The sequence below is a fragment of the Ursus maritimus genome, unplaced genomic scaffold (genome assembly GCF_017311325.1).
Source record: "Ursus maritimus isolate PB19 unplaced genomic scaffold, ASM1731132v1 scaffold_1, whole genome shotgun sequence".
Classification (NCBI taxonomy): domain Eukaryota; kingdom Metazoa; phylum Chordata; class Mammalia; order Carnivora; family Ursidae; genus Ursus; species Ursus maritimus.
This window is the reverse complement of record NW_024423343.1, coordinates 37,208,082-37,230,203: the sequence shown is the minus strand read 5'-3', so window position 1 is coordinate 37,230,203 and position 22,122 is coordinate 37,208,082. Positions and strand designations below refer to the sequence as shown.

The 22,122-nt window shown below is 41.5% G+C and overlaps 1 protein-coding gene across 8 annotated transcripts in view; it reads right to left on the bottom strand.

The window, feature by feature from the left end:
- ANKRD44 (ankyrin repeat domain 44) overlaps positions 1 to 22,122 on the bottom strand; it is a 346,132-nt gene that overhangs the window by 151,275 nt on the left and 172,735 nt on the right. For 7 of the 8 annotated variants that reach the window (XR_005837939.1, XR_005837942.1, XM_040642458.1 and 4 more), the window contains exons 5-8: positions 17,770 to 17,970; positions 17,360 to 17,447; positions 14,846 to 14,988; positions 7,313 to 7,525 (exon numbers count right to left, since the gene is read on the bottom strand). Coding sequence is in view for 6 of the 8 variants with exons in the window: in XM_040642458.1 (XP_040498392.1) it covers positions 7,313 to 7,525; positions 14,846 to 14,988; positions 17,360 to 17,447; positions 17,770 to 17,970 (645 nt within the window). In the remaining 2 variants the exon portion in view is untranslated. The remainder of the gene's footprint in view (positions 1 to 7,312; positions 7,526 to 14,845; positions 14,989 to 17,359; positions 17,448 to 17,769; positions 17,971 to 22,122) is intronic. The other variant, XM_008687301.2, reaches the window with a different exon arrangement.

The following is a 22,122-nucleotide window of genomic DNA, read 5'->3' as shown; positions in this document are numbered from 1 at the left end:
TACCCTATGATCCAGCAATTGCACTACTGGGTATTTACCCCAAAGATACAGACGTAGTGAAAAGAAGGGCCATATGCACCCCAATGTTCATAGCAGCATTGTCCACAATAGCTAAATTGTGGAAGGAGCCGAGATGCCCTTCAACAGACGAACGGATTAAGAAGATGTGGTCCATATATACAATGGAATATTACTCAGCCATCAGAAAGAACGATTACACAACATTTGCAGCAACATGGATGGGACTGGAGGAGATTATGCTAAAGTAAAATAAGTCAAGCAGAGAAAGACAATTATCATAGGGTTTCACTCATATGGAACATAAGAAATAGGAAGATCAGTAGGAGAAGGAAGGGAAGAATGAAGGGGGGTGGTGAACAGAAGGGGGAATGAACCACGAGAGACTATGGACTCTGGGAAACAAACTGAGGCCTTCAGAGAGGAGGACGTGGGGGATTGGGATAGGCTGGTGATAGGTACTAAGGAGGGTACATATTGCATGGTGCACTGGGTATTATATGCAAATAATGAATCATGGAACATTGCATCAAAAACTGGGGATGTACTGTATGGTGACTAATATAACAAAATAAAAATTATTTTAAAAAATGTGAGTTCTGTCCCCTAACCCAGGCCACTGAGTCAGAACTGGGTAAAGGGATCCCCATATCTAACCTGTACAGCACGTTAATGTTTGGGAGACACTGCTTTAGACTGAGGGGCTGGAATAGCTTATAAAACCAAAAGGGTTTAACAGAAGAATTTTTATTATATCCTGTAAGTCTATTTCTTAGAAAGGAAGAAAGGAGTTGTGCACAATCTTTGCCAAGGAAAGAGTTAATCAGAACGGTAAGTGCATCGATTGAAAAATAATCTTTCTAGTGAAAAGTCATCAGGTAGATGGGGGAAGAATAGGATCTTTTCTCATCTAATATGATTATAACCAGAGTCAGAAAAGATTGAGAAAGGAAGACGGAAGTAAGCTTGAAGCTTTACTGAAATGGTAGTTTTAAAGGAAAAGGAGCAGCAACCAAGAGACTAGGGACACAATTACAGAAGTCGCCGGCCTGACGTTAACCAGTCCCTAGGTGGTGCTATTTCTTTAAATTTTGCTCCAATATTGTCTCTTAAGTTTAATTGAAAACACAACTAATTAGCATTTAGTTAAATATATATAAAGCCATAAATATTTGAGTGCTTAGATAATATCTTTATAAATATTTAGCTAAGAACTTTTCCATGTCTAGAAAATAGCTTAAAGGCTTTACCGGGGAATAACCACCAACTTGGTAGTAACTACCTAAATTGCAGCCAGCCAGCCAAAGCAGAAGTAACCCGTTTCTGTGGCATGCAGTTTACAAAGCTGGTTCTATTTCAGGGAAGGCAAACAGCACGCCCTTTTGTCCCATGGAGTGCTTGTGCCTTTGGTAACAGGGCAAATAAATACAGACGACCAAATTTTGGTAAAATATAAAGCACAGCTATATGGGATCTATCTTTGCCTGGGTTCATCTACCACTGAGTCCAGTCCTGAGCTGGTTTTCCCCCCTGAGGGATATGGTGGCAGGAGGTGGGGGAGGGAGGACAGGAAGCATTGAGAATATCACGGAGCCGTTTTGGAACAGTTGTGCTTACATGGTTTGGATGTAAAAGGAACTTGCTATTTCAAAAAGCCATTGGAAACTAATGAAGGTCAGAGGATAATACCTTTTGTTTAGTCTTTACAAGTTAGAACTCAGGATATTCAGGTTGAGACCAGGGATCCTACTGAGTTCCATTATCTGCCTGAGAAATTTATCACACGGGGGGACTTGCTGTTACTGCTGTTTTAGGAACTTCAGACAAGGACAAAACATTCCTTCCTTGCATTGTCAAAGTGAAGAATATATTCAATTCTTCCTCTTATTCAAAGCTTTGCTTTTATAAGACTTTTTTCTTAATTTCTAGTCTCTTTCCTATTTCTAGAGTGATTTTCCCATTAGTTGTTATTTTGAGATTTTGTCTTGGAAAATTTTGTTATTTTGAGATTTTAATTAAGCAAGAAGCCCTTCTATTGGTTTAGGCACGGCTTAGCCATGGTCACGAAGGAAAACCAAAAAAAGATTAAGAATATTTTACGATGGGGTGCCTGGGTGGCTCAATCGGTTAAGCATCTGCCTTCAGCTCAGGTTATGATTCTGCGGTCCTGGGATCAAGCCCTGAGTAAGGCTCCCTGTTCAGCGGAGAGTCTGCTTCTCCCTCTCCCTCTGCCTGCTGCTCCCCCTGCTTGTGCTCTCTCTCTGTGTGTCAAATAAATAAATAAAATCTTTAAAAAAAAGAATATTTTATGAATATTAGTACTCTTTCAGAGCAGAATTCAACATCCTTCAAGGAAGATTACCCTTGAACTAAATGGAGTATTTCAATTTCCTTGACCACCATTCTCCTCGGAAATCCATCCATGCCTTTCACACCAAATACCTTCTTTCCTCCTCCTCCAACATCCCCCAAACCTCCCCTAAACTCATAGACGTTGTTACCACCCAGGAACTTGAAGGCATTGTGCTGTCTGTGGCATGTGCTTCCTGGAGTCACACAGCTCAGAGGCCCTACTAGAAGGCAATAGAGCCTCTATAAGATAACATTAAGGCCAGCCTTGCAGGGGGTTAGGGGGAATGTGTCAGAAACCCAAGAGGCCTTCCTGATTCAAGGGAAGAGCAATCTAAAACCCTAATTTGCCAAAAGCCATATGTAGTCCAATTTTTTAAATGGTTCTAAAGGCCAGAGATGGTACATGGTTGATTCTCATTAATTCCTCTCCTTTTTCTTCACATCCTCTCCAAATATCCAAGCCTAATGCCCTTATCACTGCTTTCTCTCTCTTGCCTGTTCTAGTTTTCACCTTCGACCTCTGCAGTACAACTCATTCTATATTTTGGACCTGGTACCTATAAAGAAGGGAGCTGGTTCCCTTCAGAAGATGTGTGATGGACTTCAGCCGCAGTGTCTGAGGGCCACACAGCCTAAGGGCCCAGGGACAGGAAAGAATTCAGACCATGGGCAGTCTGAATGTTAGTGACCGGGAGGTAGGCAACCTGGCAGGGGTAATCTCTGAATCCATCTAAGTAGTATTTGGAGTAGCTATGTATTTAGTGCCTTCTTTAACATTTTGAATGCTCCTAGAAAGAGCTTTGGGATGTTACTGGAATTATGATGTAGTCTGTAATGGAGAAGAAAAATTATTTTGTATCTTCTCATGCTCTTCCTATTTGCAAAATACAAGTGAACCTTCAGTGGATTATTGTATAAAGTACTGTGTCATTACTACTTAGCACAATCAAGCCAACATTACAAAGTCAGAGACAGGCCCATGGTCGATCTAAGCAAAATGAAGGGCTGTGAAATGTGCACAGGACACATATCCTTCCTTCTCTCTCCATCGTCTTGTAATTGCTCATGAAGACATCCCTTGTAGTACTTTGTGAGGAGAGAGGAAAACAAAGTGGACATGTGGGTGGGTACTGGCTACATTTCAATATGCTATTTCCCTTGGAAAATCTAAACAAATTGTCTTGGGATCTACAAACACTTTGAAAATCCAAGGAGCAATGTGGTACAGAGAGATAACAACTTCAATTAAAAAGCTACCTCCAGAGTCAGACAAAACGGCTCTACGGAAATGTTAGAAAATCCGTGCCTCCAGAGCGCATCTGGAATCGTGAAGGAGGAGGATTCGAGAGAAGGAAACTCGAGGACGTAAACAGAGGAGATGAAAGGAGACTGAGGGAGATGGCTAGACTTTCACCAAAGTCCCATTTATGCAGATCAGATACTAAAAAACCTAAGTCTCAGATTTTAAGAAAGGTATTTCTCACATTCTATTGATGATTAGCAGTCTATGGGGAAAAATTAATTATTAAAATTAAGTAGCATGCTTTCCGGGTCTAATTTATGGGGAAGAAGGCTGTCATAAACTCCATATAGTTGGCATCCCTCAACCAATCTGAACTGAGCACTAGTCAGTTAACTGGGGGAAGTGGGTGGGTGTTCCAGAAAGTGGCCTTCTAGCCTTGCTGTCAGGCACACTGAGAGCATCAGGCGGCATGTTTTCAAAGGGGGAATGGAGAGCATCAGACAACCCCCTGAATTAATTAGGTGAAAGCTGGTGAAGAGAGCTACTTTATTTAACTTCAGTAACAATTTTCTTTTCTTTGGAGAATTGAAGGATGTCCTTCATATACCAGCATGGCGATACAAGTGTCACAAGTTGGAGACACTGCCAGTTTGGCCACCTGTTAACCTCCTGTCCTCTCACCACCATCCTCTGTGACTTCAACACCATACGATGACACTTCTCACCTTGGGTTATAGTTCCTTGGTCTCTTGATGTCCCCGTAGACCTTCCCTTACCCCCATTTAGGACCCTGGATGGGCTCCACTTACAAGATATGAAACTCTGAAATTCTCTTTATCTATTCTACCTCTTCATTTCTACCTATTCTCTACCTCCATGAAGACATTATACTCCTCTCCACTTCCTTTCTATTTTCTCTAACTCTTCTTTTTTCATCCATTTCTGGCTCTTCCTCCTCCTCCCGATCTTAAGACTAAAGGGATCCTGGCACCCTCCATCCCTTTCTCCACTCATGCTATAACGTACTCTCTCCTTGGGTGACCTCATCCTTTTCCAGCCTCCAAGATCCATCACCTCTGTGTGAATGAGGCAGCCTAAGTTTTTTCTTCTCTTCTCTTCTGCTCTCCCACGCTGGAGGCTTGCATGTTCCCTTATTGGTTTTCTCAGACTGGCTGTACCAAAGGCTCAAAATCACCTTCTCAAAAACTAAACTTATCAGTTTTACCTCCTAAGCCTATTCTTTCTCCTGACATCCCTCCTCATAACAACAATCATTTACTGAGTGCTTGCCACATGGCAGACACCGTTCTAAGTAATTTATGTGAGATGACTTGTGTAATCCTCACAGTGGTTCCATGAAGATGTTACTGTTTCCCCAATTTTACAGATAAACAGACACCCAGAGAGGTTGTTTCTGATTATATAATTACTGAAAGTCAAGGCTAGGATTGGAGTCGAGGCAGCCTAGCCTCAGAACTGAACACTTAACCCCTATGCTCTGTCACCTCTGAACCAGATGTCAGTTCTTACACTTGTCTTCAACTCCTCCACCTCCTATCCAACCAAATTTCATTGATTTTCTTTCTGCAAAGCCTCTCTCTTCTGTTGGCTGCCATCCCCTCTGTCCTCAGTACCTCTTATCTAGATGAGTTTTACTGACTTCCAGTTATTTTCTAATTGTCCTCTGTCTAGGTCCACTACACCTGAGCTTTGTTTTTATAAAAATAAAAATGGGTTCTTTTTTTCACCTGGATATAAAAATAACATGCTGATGTATCACAATCAGAAAATAAAACAAATATATAAAGATGAAACTACAAATCCAAATCATAATTTTGCCTCTCTGCAGTGATAATATACTGGTATACATTCCAAGTCTTTTTCTCTTTCTATGCATATACCCAGATATAACTTTTTAAAATTAAAAAATTAGATATTTACTTATTGCATATTAATTCTTTCACTGATAATACTAGGTATTACCAGTCTTTTTCATATTTGCCAATCACAAAGGCAAATATACTTGTGCATTAGTTTGTATTTTTCTAATTACTAATAATACTGAATATTTTTCATAGGTTTAATGGATATTGTTTTCTCTCTCTTGTGACTTGCTTTTACACATATTTTCTAGTAGGTTATCAGACTTTTTCTTATTGGTTTATATGAGCTCTTTATATATTAAATATAGTAAATCTTGGCTTATCATGTATAATGTAGAAAAATTTCTCTTAGTTGTTCCTCTTTCAATTTTGTATATGTTAGGGTTTGTTGTTTTTTGTGGTTTTGTTTTGCCATATAAACATTTTAAATGTTTATGTCATCATATATGCAATTTTTTTTCCTACCTATTTTCTGTCTCTGCTGTTCTGTGACTGGATTACTATTTCTAATGCTCAGTTTGGATCACATGACCTCTATAATGACTAGTGGTCCCCGCAGCTTATAGAAGCCCCAACTCCTCAGCCAGTTGATAAGACTTCTTCCTTGGTCCTGTCAAATTTCAGCTTGTTCCTGGCTCCTTCCTTTCATACAATTTCTGCTCCCTTCAAGGTCAATAAATTGCTATTCTGAAAATTTGTCTCATATTTCCCCACTATTGAAAATTATAAGAAAAAATGTAAAAAGATTTTAATGGTGAATAGGGAAGGTCATTAAAATGGATTGATCCAATATTCTTAAAATTAAATCTCAGAAAGAACCATTTTTCAAAGGCAGAGGGAGAATACACCGGGGCCTTGCGTTAGGATCCCTGTGTGCCAGGGAGAAGGGAAGCTGGGGATGAGGACAAGGTCCCTTGTGCAGGGAAGGATATTCCATTACCTCTTGGTTCTCTGTCACGGTGAGCTAACTACTAGCCTAGAGTCTACCCAGAGCTTTTCCTATTTGGAACTCCCAAAGCCTTTGTTCATGCAGTTCTCTCTATCTGGAATGCCCTCTCTCAGAGTCTCTCTATCTCTCTTCATCTCAAAAGCAAGCTTCATTTTTGATCCCCAAGCAGGAAGCAAGTGTTGACTTGCTTCTTATACTTTGCAATGCTCTATTACTCTCTCATGCCACTCATCACATTCTCTCGTCTTGTGAGAATCTGCGCACACTATTTCCTTACTGTTCTGTAAATTCCTTGAGAGCAGAGTTCACATCTCATCTTGGAGTACTCCCTCAGAACCAAACAGAGGGCACCAGATAGACTTCAGTAAGTTTGCTGAATAAAGACTGTTAGGCCCAGTTGACCACTATTAGGTCAAGGATACATTACTACAGTCACTACCTAGGATTTACTATTGGAAAGTGTCTGAGAAACTCCTTGGTGGGCCATGCCAGGGTTAGGAACAGGCCTGAGATCACTGGATTAGGCTTTCCTTTGATGCTCAGCAGCTCTGCCATATCAGCTCAACATTCACCTCAGTGTTAGAAACTAGGCCACGTCAACATCCCTGAGACACAGTATGTGCTCTAGAACATTCACTAAGCCACCAAAAGCATGTGGCTAGAACCTCAGTGCCTTCCAGCTGGTCCTACCACTTCTGCAGTAATGACACAGCTACATTTCTACAGCATGCCAATACAGGACAAGGCTGTGGGAGGCAAGGGACTCAGAGTTCTGATTCTAAAACCTCATTTACAAGAGTTGATTTTGCTCCAACGGACGCTCAATGCAAAGGTATGTAGCACAGAGAGAGACAAAGAGTGTCGTACCTGGATATTAACATCTGCCCCGTTGTTTACTAATAGTTCAAGACACAAAGCACCATGTGTGGAGGCAGCAGCAAAATGCAGAGGGGTGAACCCGCTGTTGTTGGGCTGGTTCACATTAGCACCGTAGTCAGTCAGCTCGTTAACTACAGCATCCTGCCCGTTGTAGCAGGCCAGGTGAAGGGCTGTGTTTCCATAGATGTTGATTTCGTCGATCTGCAAATGAGTCCAACACAGGGCAGGTAAAATCACTGGAGTCTCTTTACTGCACTTGTTGTTGGGGTGGGGGAGGGGCAGAGGGAGAGAGAGAATCTTAGGCAGATTCCATGCTCAGCAAGGAGCCCAATGCGAGCTCGATCCCAGGACCCCGAAATCAAGCCAAAATCAAGAGTCAGACACTTAACTGACTAAGTCACCCAGGCGCCCATACACCACAATTTAGAAGGCTAAATGCTGAAGGTAGGATGAAGAACCCTAGCTTGTCTAAAAAATGACTAATATGTATTACATGCAATATATACATTTAAATATTTCTCTATGTTGATACAGAAACTTAGCCTGTTTCTGGTTTTTCATTACTTGCTGTATGCCTGCATTGCCCTTCACCAGTTGCCCCCAGAAACTCAAAAAGATAGGATGCTAGAAAATAAGGTGGTTTTTACCCTCTTGAATTAAAATGCAAACAGGATTTAATTTAAAAACAACAGAGGAGGAGGAGTTAAGATGGCGGAGGAGTAGGAGACACCTTTTTCAGCCGGTCCCCCGGAGTCGAGCTGGATAGGTACCAGACCAGCCTAAACAACCACGGAACCAGCCTGAGATGCAGGAAGATGCATCTGGATCTCTACAAAAGAACATCTCCAGCACTGAGTATTGAGGTACGAAGCGGGGAGCCATGAAACTGTGCACAGATATCGGAAGATAAACGGAAGGGGGAGGGAGCCGCCGCGTTCGGGCGCCAGGAAGCAGTAGCCACCTGCACAGGGGAGCAGGCGGGCTTGCAGACGGCACCCGCAAAACAGCAGACTGAGACCGTGAGCCGGGTGCGCGCGCGCCACCAGGCATCTCGCGGAACACCGGAATCCCGGTGCGCTCACTGGATCCAGACTGAGACCGGGAGCTTCCGGAGCGCGCGGGGGCGGCTGGCGGCGTTAGAAACACAAAGGACAGAGACGCGCCGGCCCTGGAAGTGAGGGCTGGGACGCCGGGTGTGGGGCGCACATCCCGGGACGCTGCAGGGTTGAGCAGCACCAACAGAAACAGAGTTAAAGTGGCTAGGTATTATATGCAAATAATGAATCATGGAACATTGCATCAAAAACTGGGGATGTACTGTATGGTGACTAATATAACAAAATAAAAATTATTTTAAAAATGTGAGTTCTGTCCCCCTAACCCAGGCCACTGAGTCAGAACTGGGTAAAGGGATCCCCATATCTAACCTGTACAGCACGTTAATGTTTGGGAGACACTGCTTTAGACTGAGGGGTTGGAAAATACATAAAACCAAAGAAGGTTTAACAGAAGAATTTTTATTATATCCTGTAAGTCTATTTCTTAGAAAGGAAGAAAGGAGTTGTGCACAATCTTTGCCAAGGAAAGAGTTAATCAGAACGGTAAGTGCATCGATTGAAAATAATCTTTCTAGTGAAAAGTCATCAGGTAGATGGGGAAGAATAGGATCTTTTCTCATCTAATATGATTATAACCAGAGTCAGAAAAGATTGAGAAAGGAAGACGGAAGTAAGCTTGAAGCTTTACTGAAATGGTAGTTTTAAAGGAAAAGGAGCAGCAACCAAGAGACTAGGGACACAATTACAGAAGTCGCCGGCCTGACGTTAACCAGTCCCTAGGTGGTGCTATTTCTTTAAATTTTGCTCCAATATTGTTCTTAAGTTTAATTGAAAACACAACTAATTATATTAGTTAAATATATATAAAGCCATAAATATTTGAGTGCTTAGATAATATCTTTTATAAATATTTAGCTAAGAACTTTCCATGTCTAGAAAATAGCTTAAAGGCTTTACGCGGGAATAACCACCAACTTGGTAGTAACTACCTAAATTGCAGCCAGCCAGCCAAAGCAGAAGTAACCCGTTTCTGTGGCATGCAGTTTACAAAGCTGGTTCTATTTCAGGAAGGCAAACAGCACGCCCTTTTGTCCCATGGAGTGCTTGTGCCTTTGGTAACAGGGCAAATAAATACAGACGACCAAATTTTGTAAAATATAAAGCACAGCTATATGGGATCTATTCTTTCCTGGGTTCATCTACCACTGAGTCCAGTCCTGAGCTGGTTTTCCCTGAGGGATATGGTGGCAGAGGAGGTGGGGAGGGAGGACAGGAAGCATTGAGAATATCACGGAGCCGTTTTGGAACAGTTGTGCTTACATGGTTTGATGTAAAAGAACTTGCTATTTCAAAAGCCATTGGAAACTAATGAAGGTCAGAGGATAATACCTTTTGTTTAGTCTTTACAAGTTAGAACTCAGGATATTCAGGTTGAGACCAGGGATCCTACTGAGTTCCATTATCTCCCTGAGAAATTTATCACACGGGGGACTTGTGTTACTGCTGTTTTAGGAACTTCAGACAAGGACAAAACATTCCTTCCTTTGCATTGTCAAAGTGAAGAATATATTCAATTCTTCCCTCTTATTCAAAGCTTTGCTTTTATAAGACTTTTTCTTAATTTCTAGTCTCTTTCCTATTTCTAGAGTGATTTTCCCATTAGTTGTTATTTTGAGATTTTGTCTTGGAAAATTTTGTTATTTTGAGATTTTAATTAAGCAAGAAGCCCTTCTATTGGTTTAGGCTCGCTTAGCCATGGTCACGAAGGAAAACCAAAAAGATTAAGAATATTTTACGATGGGGTGCCTGGGTGGCTCAATCGGTTAAGCATCTGCCTTCAGCTCAGGTTATGATTCTGCGGTCCTGGGATCAAGCCCCTGAAGTAAGGCTCCTGTTCAGCGGAGAGTCTGCTTCTCCCTCTCCCCTCTGCTGCTCCCCTGTTGCTCTCTCTCTGTGTGTCAAATAAATAAATAAAATCTTTAAAAAAAAAGAATATTTTATGAATATTAGTACTCTTTCAGAGCAGAATTCAACATCCTTCAAGGAAGATTACCCTTCAACTAAATGGAGTATTTCAATTTCCTTGACCACCATTCTCCTCGGAAATCCATCCATGCCTTTCACACCAAATACCTTCTTTCCTCCTCCTCCAACATCCCCCAAACCTCCCTAAACTCATAGACGTTGTTACCACCCAGGAACTTGAAGGCATTGTGCTGTCTGTGGCATGTGCTTCCTGGAGTCACACAGCTCAGAGGCCCTACTAGAAGGCAATAGAGCCTCTATAAGATAACATTAAGGCCAACCTTTTGGGGTTGTGGGGAATGTGTCAGAAACCCAAGAGGCCTTCCTGATTCAAGGGAAGAGCAAATCTAAAACCCTAATTTGCCAAAAGCCATATGTAGTCCAATTCTTTAAATGGTTCTAAAGGCCAGAGATGGTACATGGTTGATTCTCATTAATTCCTCTCCTTTTTCTTCACATCCTCTCCAAATATCCAAGCCTAATGCCCTTATCACTGCTTTTCTCTCTCTTGCCTGTTCTAGTTTTCACCTTCAGACTCTGCAGTACAACTCATTCTATATTTTGGACCTGGACCTATAAAGAAGGGCTGGTTCCCTTCAGAAGATGTGTGATGGACTTCAGCCGCAGTGTGCTGAGGGCCACACAGCCTAAGGGCCCAGGGACAGAAAGAATTCAGACCATGGGCAGTCTGAATGTTAGTGACCGGGAGGTAGGCAACTGGCAAGAGGTAATCTCTGAATCCATCTAGAAGTAGTATTTGGAGTAGCTATGTATTTAGTGCCTTCTTTAACTTTTGAATGCTCCTAGAAAGAGCTTTGGGATGTTACTGGAATTATGATGTAGTCTGTAATGGAGAAGAAAATTATTTTGTATCTTCTCATGCTCTTCCTATTTGCAAAATACAAGTGAACCTTCAGTGGATTATTGTATAAAGTACTGTGTCATTACTACTTAGCACAATCAAGCCAACATTACAAAGTCAGAGAACAGGCCCATGGTCGATCTAAGCAAAATGAAGGGCTGTGAAATGTGCACAGGACACATATCCTTCCTTCTCTCTCCATCGTCTTGTAATTGCTCCTGAAGACATCCCTTGTAGTACTTTGTGAGGAGAGAGGAAAACAAAGTGGACATGTGGGTGGGTACTGGCTACATTTCAATATGCTATTTCCTTGGAAATCTAAACAAATTGTCTTGGGATCTACAAACACTTTGAAAATCCAGAGGAGCAATGTGGTACAGAGAGATAACAACTTCAATTAAAAAGCTACCTCAGAGTCAGACAAAACGGCTCTACGGAATATGTTAGAAAATCCGTGCCTCCAGAGCGCATCTGGAATCGTGAAGGAGGAGGATTCGAGAGAAGGAAACTCGAGGACGAAACAGAGGGAGATGAAAGGAGACTGAGGGAGATGGCTAGACTTTCACCAAGTCCCATTTATGCAGATCAGATACTAAAAACCTAAGTCTCAGATTTTAAGAAAGGTATTTCTCATTCTATTGATGATTAGCAGTCTATGGGAAAAATTAATTATTAAAATTAAGTAGCATGCTTTCCGGTCTAATTTATGGGGAAGAAGGCTGTCATAAACCCATATAGTTGGCATCCCTCAACCAATCTGAACTGAGCACTAGTCAGTTAACTGGGGGAAGTGGGTGGGTGTTCCAGAAAGTGGCCTTCTAGCCTTGCTGTCAGGCACACTGAGAGCATCAGGCGGCATGTTTTCAAAGGGGGGAATGGAGACACTCAGACAACCCTGAATTAATTAGGTGAAAGCTGGTGAAGAGAGCTACTTTATTTAACTTCAGTAACAATTTTCTTTCTTTGGAGGTGAAGGATGTCCTTCATATACCAGCATGGCGATATCTTTCACAAGTTGGAACACTGCCAGTTTGGCCACCTGTTAACCTCCTGTCCTCTCACCACCATCCTCTGTGACTTCAACACCATGATGACACTTCTCACCTTGGTTATAGTTCCTTGGTCTCTTGATGTCCCGGCTAGACCTTCCCTTACTCCCCATTTAGGACCCTGGATGGGCTCCTTACAAGATATGAAACTCTGAAATTCTCTTTATCTATTCTCTTCATTTCTACCTATTCTCTACCTCCATGAAGACATTATACTCCTCTCCACTTCCTTTTCTATTTTCTCTAACTCTTCTTTTTTCATCCATTTCTGGCTCTTCCTCCTTCCTCCCGATCTTAAGACTAAAGGGATCCTGGCACCCTCCATCCCTTTCTCCACCTCATGCTATAACGTACCTCTCTCCTTGCCTGTCCCTCTTGGTGACCTCATCCTTTCCAGCCTCCAAGATCCATCACCTCTGTGTGAATGAGGAAGCTAAGTTTTCTTCTCTTCTCTTCTGCTCTCCCACGCCTGGAGCTTTGCATGTTCCCTTATTGGTTTTCTCAGATTTGGCTGTACCAAAGGCTCAAAATCACCTTCTCCAAAAACTAAACTTATCAGTTTTACCTCCTAAGCCTATTCTTTCTCCTGACATCCCTCCTCTAACAACTCATTTACTGAGTGCTTCCACGCTGCTGAACCGTCTAAGTAATTTTATGTGGGAGATGACTTGTGTAATCCCTCAGTGTTCCATGAAGATGTTACTGTTTCCCCAATTTTACAGATAAACAGACACCCAGAGAGGTTGTTTCTGATTATATATTATTGAAAGTCAAGGCTAGGATTGAGTCGAGCGCCTAGCCTCAGAACTGACACTAACCCTATGCTCTGTCACCTCTGAACCAGATGTCAGTTCTTACACTTGTCTTCAACTCCTCCACTCCTATCCACGCAAATTTCATTGATTTTCTTTCTGCAAAGCCTCTCTCTCTGTTGGCTGCCATCCCCTCTGTCCTCAATTACCTCTTATCTAGATGAGTTTTACTGACTTCCAGTTATTTTCTAATTGTCCTCTGTCTAGGTCCACTGCACCAGGCTTTGTTTTTATAAAAATAAAAATGGTTCTTTTTCACCTGGATATAAAAATAACATGCTGATGTATCACAATCAGAAAATAAAACAAATATATAAAGATGAACTACAAATCCAAATCATAATTTTGCCTCTCTGCAGTGATAATATACTGGTATACATTCCAAGTCTTTTTCTCTTTCTATGCATATACCCAGATATAACTTTTTAAAATTAAAAAATTAGATATTTACTTATTGCATATTAATTCTTTCACTGATAATACTAGGTATTACCAGTCTTTTCATATTTGCCAATCACAAGCAAATATACTTGTCATTAGTTTGTATTTTTCTAATTTACTAATAATACTGAATATTTTTCAGGTTTAATGGATATTGTTTTCTCTCTCTTTGACTTGCTTTTACACAATATTTTCTAGTAGGTTATCAGACTTTTCTTTTGGAGTTTATATGAGCTCTTTATATATTAAATAAAGTAAATCTTGGCTTATCATGTATAATGTAGAAAAATTTCTCTTAGTTGTTCCTCTTTCAATTTTTGTATATTTAGGGTTTGTTGTTTTTGTGGTTTTGTTTTATGCTAAACATTTTAAATTTTATGTCATCATATATGCAATTTTTTCCTACCTATTTTCTGTCTCTGCTGTTCTGTGACTGGATTACTATTTCTAATGCTCAGTTTGGATCACATGACCTCTATATGACTAGTGGTCCCCAGAGCTATAGAAGCCCCACTCCTCAGCCAGTATGGAATATTACTCAGCTATCAGAAAGAACGAGTTCTCAACATTTGCTGCAACATGGACGGCACTGGAGGATATATGCTAAGTGAAATAAGTCAAGCAGAGAAAGACAACTATCATATGATTTCTCTCATCTATGGAACATAAGAACTAGGATGATCGGTAGGGGAAGAAAGGGATAAAGAAAGGGGGGGTAATCAGAAGGGGGAATGAAGCATGAGAGACTATGGACTCTGAGAAACAAACTGAGGGCTTCAGAGGGGAGGGGGGTGGGGGAATGGGATAGGCTGGTGATGGGTAGTAAGGAGGGCACGTATTGCATGGTGCACTGGGTGTTATACACAACTGATGAATCATCGAGCCTTACATCGGAAACCGGGGATGTACTGTACGGTGACTAACATAATATAAAAAAAATAATTTAAAAAAAAAAAAAAAAAAATACATTAGAGCAAAAAATAAATAAATAAATAAATAAAAATAAAATAAAAACAACAGAAAACCCACAGGGGCCCGTGGGTGGCTCAGTCGGTTAAGCGTCTGCCTTTAGCTCAGGTCATGATCCCAGGGTCCTGGGATGGAGCCCTGCACTGGGCTCCCTGCTCAGCGGGGAGTCTGCCGTTTCCCCTGCTTGTGTGCTTTCTCTCTCATGCTCTCTTTCAAATAAATAAATAAAATCTTTAAAAAAAAAACCAAAACCCCAAAACCCAACATTAGAAAACCCACGAGTTGGTGCATTCATCACAGCTCACCTCCACCCCCAGATTCAGGAGGTGTTTGACAACGTTGATCTGTCCGTTGGAGGCGGCGGCGTGCAGGGGCGTGTAACCCTTCTTGTCCTTACAAGTCACTTCCGCGCCGTGGTTGATGAGCAGCGCCACGACGTCCAGGTGGCCTTCATGAACAAAGCAGCAGAAAACGTGGGTAACCTTTTCAGGATAAGTGGACGATTTACTCCACCTACATTATCGCCATTAGCTTTCACTACCACCAACATTTTAAACAAGAAGAAGGTCCTGACAATATGATAGTACCACAGCCTAAAAAAGAATGACGGTAAAATGAAAGCAATGCTTTTAAAAGCAGTTGCCATTCCTTACTGTAAAGTCCAACAATGACAATTTGGTTTGGAAAAAATTAATGAAAGAAAAAAATTAATTAATCAGAATAAGTCCACATTATTGTTAAAGCATCTGAAATTGCTGCTGCGTTTTTTTTTTTTTTTTTGGACCTCAAAAATGACAATTTCATATGGTTCAACTTAAAAGTATTTTTGTGATTACTGGCTAAACAGAAACCCTTCCAGTTTCAACTCCTGTTGGCATATTTTCTAGAATATTTTCCTTTGTACTCTATCTTACTGTATAGAGTACAATAAATATATTTGTCCTCTATATTCTGATTAAAGATTGTTTTGGGTCAATGTTGTAAATGTGGTTGATAATTGAGGGGTAGACGATAAGTACTGATTCTAAGGGTCTAAGATGTGTACGGGGGAGGGTCTAAGTGTGTGTGTGTGTGTGTGTGTGTGTGTGAAAGAGAGAGATGGAGAGAGAGGTGTGTTCAATGGGGGGAGAGAGTTGGATGTGTATGTGAGATAGAGAGGGGGGGGCTTGGTCATGGCTTGTTTTATTAAAATTTAACATTCCCCCCCCAAACTCGTATGTAGAAAAATTATTTTCAATTACTAGTGGTGCTATCTTAAGTGGTGCTACCTTTTGTCTTTTGTCCTGGTTTTGTCCTTTATTCCTTAAAGATAGTCATCTATATATTTTTTTCCTATTTGTATCCTGATGACACACAAAATAATGACTTTACTTCTTTAAAGCAATTCTATGCAAATGTTTTAACTGCACATCAGCAAAGAACAAACTTGAAACCCCAGGTTCTTTGAGTCCCATCGCACACTAGTCTAGTGTGTGCTCTGCATAAACAACAGTCTGGCCAATGTCCCCTGACTCCAGTCCTGCAGGTACCATGCAGACGTCCAATCTGCTTCCGTCAGCTCCAAAGTCCACATTGTCTTTAAACAAAAATGATCATGCTTGCAAAATCTTACGGTTCTGGTTTTTTAATCCCAAATATCCATCAGACTCATCCACAGCCACATCATTTATTTCCTCCCTACCCAACCCATTCTTTTTTTCTCCTCACCATTAATGTTATTGCTATTTATGATAATAAAAGGCCTGTATGCTTGTAAAAATGGATTCGGAAAAGGCAAAAAGGTGTTAAAAGGAAACCAAAACCATCCATAATCGCTAATCCCTTGAGATACTCAGCTAACAGTTCAGCATATAATATATCCCAGATTGTCTATATTGCAGTTTTATTTTTTTACAAAAATGAGGATCATATTACCCATACTGTGTTATGATCTGTTTTTACTTAACATATCACAGAATCTTTCTATGTTAATAAATACTAATGACATCATCACTGTAGTTCCTGCACAGTGTCCCATTGGGCAGCTCTTTACCATTCACCAACACAATCTCTGGCCGATGGGCTTTCAGGTGGTTTATAACTTGGGGCTGATAAGATCCCACCTGCTTTTCCAATTGCAGGACGTTCTCTGGTTAGAAACACAAAGGAAGGATCTCAGTTCTTCATTTCTCTCAAGTCTACGCTGAGATTAAACTCGATGAGGCCTATCATTTGTCGGCGGGATTTGTGCCAACAAAAGTGAAAAAGAAGAACACAGCACTGCAACCCCTTCCTTCACCTCTCCCAGCCCGGCCGGCAGAAGCGAGACCTGCAAGGCCAGCTTCGCAGGCAGGAGAGTAGCAGGATGATCCACGTTCTCTCGTCACTTCAACCTACACATCAGCCGGGGGTGGGCCTTCCTTCCTCTTTGTTTCTTTCAAAACTATTTATAAACTAAAGGACAAATGGAATTTACGTCCTGGCTTTGCTAGCCAGTCCTCATTCTTTTTAAAACACTTTATGTTGCTGCCATAACAAGTTAAAAGACACACCATTTGTGCTGCTTTCCAGTCTGTATTGAAACATATTCAATGAGGTCCAGGCCATGACTCATCCCCGCTGCCCCAGTCTGTGGGGTAAATCAGTCTCTGACAGAGCCACCGTCTAACCAGAGTGCTCTACGCATGCCAGGAAAGTGGACCAAATCTTAACTCAGTGGGGTCCTGAGCCGGGTAAGAAGTCAGGCTCACCCAAGAGAAAACCTGCATGCTCAGCGACAGGCCCACGGCTTCTTTGGTCACAAGTGTCTGCACCCTTCTCTCCGCGAAGGGAACCCTTACCCATGTAGGCCGCCCAGTGCAGAGCACGCCGGTCCTTCTTGTCAAATGCGTTGATGTTTGCTCCTTTGGCCAAGAGTAAATTGACCATCTGAAAGAAAACCAACATGCAGATAATCTGAGTCAAATTAACATCAAAGCCAAAGGCAGGTCAGTGACCTGGAGTTCAAGCACAGTAGGAAGCCGATGTCACAGACAACGCTGTGGCATGTATATCAGAGCAGAAGACCCAGGCGGCAGCTACTTTTTCAACCCGCAGGCTGTACATTTAAAAATAGCTGTCATTGCCTAAGGTTTGGCGTGCAGATAGTAGCATCACACTCTCTAAACACCTCAGTGGGAAGCTTAGGTTCCACCCGGGGCTAAGAGAGTCTCTACGGAGATTTCTCGTTCCCAGTCTGGATGGCACTCACCTCCACGTGGCCATTCAGAGCAGCGTGGTGCAAGGCCGTGCGCCCCCCTCGGTCGGAGACGTTGACGCTGCTCAGCAGGGGAATGATCACTTCTGCACACTTGACCGCCTTGTTGGCAGCCGCCACGTGCAGCGGGGTCTGCCAGTTCTTGTCCCTCGCGTTGACATCAGCCGAGTGCTTGATCAGTACTTGCACTGCTTCCTGCAACAGAGTGGAGTTTGCAGGGGTCACTGACAAATGGGCGATCAATGCTTACTGGGTAGAAGACGCTTTACCAGACCCTGGAAGTACAGGAGGGGAAGGCTCCGTGCCCTCACAGGCTGGCTCAAGATGTATATTCTGAGAAAAGCAAGGCAGAATGTGATAAAGATCAAGAGAGTGGCACAGACGAAAACGATTCGCTTTCTTTCTTTGTTAGGCCAAGAGCCCGGGCACATCTCCAAAACCAAATAAACCTTCTAAGCATAAGGTTTCTTAACAGGGTGTAAAGTACCCTTAGGGCAAATGAGAGCACTCGTGTGCAAGTGCACACGCCAGGGTAAAATAGCCATAGGTCAAAAGGCCCCCAAAGATCATCTAAACTTGAAGGTGTTTGTCAATGAGCCTCCATCTTCCAGAGCCACAGGCCTCAAAGCCCTTTAGACATTCTTGGATCAGTTTATAAATCTTTGGTTCTCACAGCCAACATCTTAACCCTCACTGCGTGATCAAGAGCAGTCAAGGGAAGATGTCTATTCCCACCTCAACCCGAAGCTATAAAACTGTTCCATCTTACCCAACTTTTTCCATGTTATAGTGGGGTAACTTCTTTTCTACTGTTGAGTCCCTTCACCTTTACTGAGACTTACACTTTTTGTTTTCCTTCTATTGACCTAATCAGCTTATTCACCTCTTGAACTATTACTCTGAACCTTGGCTGGGCAATGGAATCACCTGGGGAGCTCTTAAAAATACAGATGGCTGGGGCATCTGTGTGGCTCAGTCGGTTAAGTGTCTGAGTCTTGATCTCAGCTCAGGTCTTGATCTCAGGGTCATGAGTTTGAGTCCTCTGTTGGGCTCCACACTTGGGCGTGGAGCCTACTTTAAAAAAAAAAATACAGATGGCTGTTGCCACACGAGATTCTAACTGGCCTCAGAATTTCTGTAAAGCCCCCATGGGACTTTGTTGTACAGCTAGGGTTGAGGACACCCTTCTGTTCCATCAAGAAAATGATAGAATTTCTCTCAAGATGGGAATGACTGTTGGTTGTTTCTCTTTACTTCTAGAGACATCCCTGGAACCAGTTAGTGGAACTCCTTTATGAACATCTTCTCAATGTGGCCTCAATAAACCAATGAAAGGCAATGAAAGGTGCCACACTTCTGCCACCCTTCTTGGACCAAGAACTTACCCCTGTCCACATTCCTCCTTACAGGCCTGAACTGTCCAATCTACTTTATCATGCAGGTCCATAAAAGTGCTCAGATAGTAGACTATTTGAACTCTTAAAATTAATGTTTTTATCAGGGACATAAACAACGAAGGAAAAAAATGTTCTATGAATCAGTAGTAGCAATGCATATTGAGATGAATGGTTAACATGGACAGTAGAATGAGAGCAAAAAAATGCAGTTTTGCAAATTAGAGAATACAGTTTAAATATACAGTATGGCTCCATTTAGATGCTCTAAACAAGAAACTCATAGGACCCAAGCAATTTGTTGAAACTACCAAAAAGGAAAATAAAGATACATGCCACCCATCCTCAGCAAGACAATAAAGTAATGACTACTAAACATTCCTGGAGCTCATTTTAGAGTGAAATATGTACGTGTATTCTTAACGCTCACCTACTACGTGCAAAACACTATGGAAGACTGAAAGAAACATGAGCCAGACTGTTCTAAAAGCTAACTGGGTGAACGAAGAACAAACAAAAGAAAAGCAAAGCCACAATATAAAGTTAAGATTTAAATAAGAAAAAAACTGATATTTTTGTCAACTTTGGTCTCAAAAATTGTGAGGTTTATGTAGACAGCTACATACAATCTATTGTGATATGGGAAGAAACTATTGGAACCTCCATTTATATTCATTTTCTTTACAAAGGAAAGCACCGTAGCTGGTATTTAACTCTGGGTTGGCACTGTGCCCTCAGTCAGCCCCACAGAGGATCTTGCCTCAGGATCCGAGACACCCTCCAGGAAGAGTGGGGCTTCCACACGCAGAGAGGGTGAGGCTTGTCCTCTCTGTTCATCCACTCTGAGAGCACAGAAATACACAGTGATGGGCCTGCCAGATCCATCTACAGATTGTGATGTGTACCCTCAGACTACAAACACCCCACGATGGGCAAGTGTATGCAGGAAATGCAGATTAAAGATGATAATACAAATGCCAGTGTAAATAACGTGGAGTCACAGAGCTGCGCTTCTACTCCGAGTAAAAGCTTTCTAACTGCGGGCTTCAGAGGGGAGGGGGTTGGGGAATGGGATAGGCTGGTGATGGGTAGTAAGGAGGGCATGTATTGCATGGTGCACTGGGTGTTATACGCAACTAATGAATCATCGAACTTTACATCAAAAACCAGGGATGTACTGTATGGTGACTAACATAATATAATTTAAAAAATATTTAAATAAATAAATAAATAAACTGCAGAAAAAAAAGCTTTCTATACATTACAAGGTAAAAATAATGACAAATTTAATCAGATTTGACAAGAGCTTGGCCAAAACGGAGGAAAATCAACAGTGAGTCTATTAGTGACGTGGTTACGTAAGACTATGATAAATGAAAAGCCTCACCCTAAGTATATTGTGATCTACTTGAAATAGTAGCTAATAACAGTAGTTCCTATGTATAATTCATAAATAAATGAGATGCATATTTTGAAGATGCACGCTGAAAAAGTTTTGCAGAGCTAGAGCCAAAAAGGCTGGAGATAACCATCATAAAGCAATACTATAAAAAGGGATATTAAAAAAGTGGTATAAAATTCTTTTCATATATTCATAGCAAATGACAATATATACCATCATTTTTAATATCTTCGCCTTGTGTATTATTTTACCATATTTATATAGATTCTTGCTTGGCATTGCATATTATGTAAATTCAGAATAGACCAGCAAAACCAAAATACGCAGGAACATTTCACAAATTTATACCACTTGGACGTAAGACCAGGGAATTCATGAAAAACTTTTTTTTAAAAGATGACAAAATATGATTCCTTTTAGAGGAACTCAGACCAGGTGAATCAGGTATTTCCTGGGAGAGGCCTCACTTTTAAATGAATATTTAAGGATGACTTGCATTTCACACAAACTAACAAGTTAAACAAAGAAAAAACATATTTACATGCCAGTTATAGTTTATATAGAAATAAGTAATATCAGAGTTTGCGAGGGAGAAAATCTGTATTCTTCAACGTGCAATACTTCTAAAAATAGTTTAATCACAGATAAATTTTTGTATGTTTTTGTAAATAAAGCTTTACTGGAACACAGCTTCATTTACTTGTTTACCTATTATCTATGGCTGTGTCTGAATTATAACAGCAGAGTCAAGAATTTGTGACAGATACCATACACAGCCATCAAAACCTAAAATATTTACTATCTGGCCCTTGATGGAAAAAGTTTGCAGACCCCCCTGGTCTAGGTCCTTGTTTGAATTACCACAAACTGCCAATGATCAAATCTGGTTAAAATAAAATTTTGTTATTTACCAGCAAGAAAAAATACTGTTTTAAGTCCAAATAGTCTTCAAGGAGGGCAGGTCCTGTTAAAAGAATCAGAGGCCTCTGTGTTCAGCCCTTGCTACGCAGCGGTGGGTCTACAGTGAACTTGGGAGGGGATTACTAAGCTGCATTTTTCAGCATAATAGAGTGAGCAGCATCTGGAGCTCAACAGGAAGGATGGGGTGAGGACAGAGAGGTGAGTGACCAGGGTCCTCCACCCCAGGGCAAAGGTGTACATCTGAGGGGGAAGACAGTCAGCTCGCCACGAGGGGAGAAGGGAAAGCTGATGCATCAACACAACAAAGAGCAGGAGCAGGCTTGTGGAGCCAGGCAACCGAACACGAACACTCGAGTCTCCGGGAATTCTTTGGAATCGTTGGGAGAACTAGACTCTGCACATAGTTTCCAGCCAGTTATATCTGTTTAGAAGGCAAGGTGCCCCTGACCAACATCTGAGGTACACCTAAAAAATTAGAAAAGGAAAGGTTCAAGTTCATTGATCAGAAGGGGACAAAAAGAAGTGGATAGGTCTCTAATAAATCTCTTTTCATGTGAACTTGAAGCAAGTCCCGATGTGAGTGCCAACTTCACCACCTTTGTTTTGTCTCTCATACCAACACTCCCTGGC